General features: G+C 35.4%; 1 protein-coding gene across 1 annotated transcript in view; it reads left to right on the top strand.

The window, feature by feature from the left end:
• The window catches only part of LOC107713100 (coiled-coil domain-containing protein 151-like), an 8,243-nt gene extending 5,804 nt beyond the window's left edge, over positions 1-2,439 (top strand). Inside the window, exons 12-13 of the mRNA XM_016518531.1 lie at positions 663-747; positions 2,157-2,439. Of these exons, the coding sequence (XP_016374017.1) occupies positions 663-747; positions 2,157-2,287 (216 nt within the window). The 3' untranslated portion in view covers positions 2,288-2,439. The remainder of the gene's footprint in view (positions 1-662; positions 748-2,156) is intronic.
• The last annotated feature ends 401 nt before the right edge of the window (positions 2,440-2,840 follow it).

Raw genomic sequence — 2,840 nt, forward strand, 5'->3', positions numbered from 1 at the left:
TCACAGATTGTAAGTACGTTTTTTATATTTAAAGAATTTGCCACTGACGATTCAAATGCGAGTTTTGAGCAGTGTAGAGTAGCGCTTGTTGTTTGTCATTTCTTCGATTACAAATGCAGACATGGTTTTATGTTTATGCGGCGCGATGCAACACAATGCGTAAAATGACATTATAAGTCATTATAATCCTTAATTATGTCCCCACTGGATGCAACAAATGCCTCGTTTATAATGGGTTTTAATGTTTTTGTCTCGTCGCTCCGGCCAGACAGAGCATCACAGTATGGTAGGGGCATAACATTTCCATCACACGCTTGAGGTATTCGGCCAATCACAACGCACTGGATAGCTGGCCAATCAGAGCACACCTCGCTTTTCAGACCGATGAGCTTTGTAAAAATCGATGTGTTTCAGAAAGGCGGGGCATAGAGGAGAAACAATAATGTACAGTATGTGGAAAATAATGTGTTTTTTGAACCTTAAACCGCATAAACACATTTCATTACACCAAATACACAAAATAATGTTCTTTTTAGCAACATCATATGACCCCTTTAACTGTTTTGTTTACTGTAGCAATGTGTGTCATATTTGATTTTGTTGTTAGCTGTAAAATAACCTTTACTGATATTTTACTGTTGTTTTTTTATGCCTCCCTGCAGTTCCATGCCAGAATAGCAGGGAAACTACCCCAGAGCAACACTCGCATTCAGCTGCCTGAGGCCCAGAAACAGGACTTTTTTGATGGTGAGATACTACTTCATATTTCCATGGCATCCCATTTCTGCCATAAGAAAAAAAATAATGCTTTGGTAAATTATAATGAAATAAAAAGTCATAAATATGACATAAAAAGTCAAAATTATGAAATGCTAATAATTGAAAAATTATGAAATGCTAATAAAATGACAAACATATTAGATTAAAATGTAAAATTATTAGATAAAATGAGATGTGCCATGTTGACTTTTATGTCATAACCTACTTTTTATCTCATAATTTTGGCTTATGTCATAACTTTGACTTTTTCATCATAATTATGACTTTTTATCTCATAATTTCGACCTTTTATGTCATAATTAGAATTTACCAAAGCATATGGAATGGACTTCAATACATATCTCATATTTCTGAATTTAAATCTTGACATTCTGAGGGGATGAAGCCACAAATGTCAGAGTGATTTCTTGATATTATACTGTAAAAAAAAAAAAATAATAATAATAAAATAAAAAGAAAGAAAACCGTATCAATAATTAAAGGGATAGTTCACCCAAAACTGAAAATTCTGTCATTAATTACTCACCCTCACGTCGTTCAAAACCCATAAGACCTTCGTTCATCTTCGGAACACAAATTAAGATATTTTTGATGAAATCTGAGAGCTTTCTGACCCTGCATAGACCACAACGGAACTACTGTTCAAGGCAAAAATATAATCAAAAATATCTTAATTTCTGATCTGAAGATGAGGTCTTACGGGTTTTGAACGACGTGAGGGTGAGTAATTAATGACAGAATTTTCAGTTTTGGGTGAACTATCCCTTTAATAATAAATGTAAAAACATTTTTACCCTGAAAATTATATTTTGTACTTTTGAAAATATTTAAGATCACATGTATTCAAAGTGTAAGGAAAATTTTTACTTGGTTATGCCACATGACAAGCCACATAATAACTTTTCTTTGAAGATTGTAGATTTTTAAAACCATATTAAACCAACATGGATACAAAGATTACATACAGCTACGAACTTAACATACTGTTTTTTTTTTTTTAAATCTATTTCTTTATCTTAGATACTCTTATTTGCACCAGTGATCACTGGTTTGTGAACCTGGAAAGCTCTTGACCAGGCTTGGCCATGTGTTTTTTGCTCTAGTACACTGTTCAAAAGCTCCCTCTTATCAAGATGTTCTTGATCCAGTACTTTCTTCTGTCTGAACACTGTGTTGTACTTAAAAGCTCACCGTTCTGGTGTACAGAGCGTTGGTGGATTTGTTAAGATGTTAGGAATCAGATCACCTTCATGTGCGATTGTGTGTGTACACTAAGAATGCTGTTGATCCATATGTACAAGTAACAGTAACAGAACTGATTTAGCAAAGTAAGGTGACACACATCTTACACACCTGCATGTCTTTTCTGTCAACAGATGAAGAGGACAGCGGCGTTGATGACGGTGATGTCACCAACCGTGTCACACTGAAGCACCAGTCGCAGTCAATCATTGATGCAAACACCAGGAGGAAGACTCGCATCAAAAAGAGGAAAGGCCAACTCTGATCTGATCCAGTCACAGGAGAGATAATAAACATCTGACAGCATTTAAAACATGATCAGCTGTAGCCACACATTTCCTAAAAGCTTTATCTCCATTCAACATTCAACATGTCTGTGAATTCACACTTAAGAAAATAAATGAATTATTGAGCTGATGTAGTTTTTATTTTGATAAATGTATTAGCTGCTGGAGTTGTTTGTGCGCATTATTACTTGCATGCCGGACGACACATGACTCTAACGTGACACCTGTTGAAGATCTCAGTTCTCACATGACACATATGACACCTGTGTGAAGTTAAGACAGATTCCATCTCGGCACAGAATTTGAAAAATGTCCTGTGGATCCCTCCGCTGATTTACTGCATAAATGTACACTGTCAGTGACATTTATAATGTTACCAATGATTCAAATAATTGCTGTGCCTTTGAACTTTCTATTCTTTACCTTAATAAAAAAACTCAAATAAACAGCAAAAACAGGCCTGCTAGAGCAAGGAGAAGGAGAGAGGGTCAGAAGCATAAGAAGAAGAAGTGTCGAAGGCAGGAACCCATA

Source organism: Sinocyclocheilus rhinocerous, unplaced genomic scaffold (genome assembly GCF_001515625.1).
Source record: "Sinocyclocheilus rhinocerous isolate Xijiao unplaced genomic scaffold, SAMN03320098_v1.1 scaffold1982, whole genome shotgun sequence".
Classification (NCBI taxonomy): Eukaryota; Metazoa; Chordata; class Actinopteri; order Cypriniformes; family Cyprinidae; genus Sinocyclocheilus; species Sinocyclocheilus rhinocerous.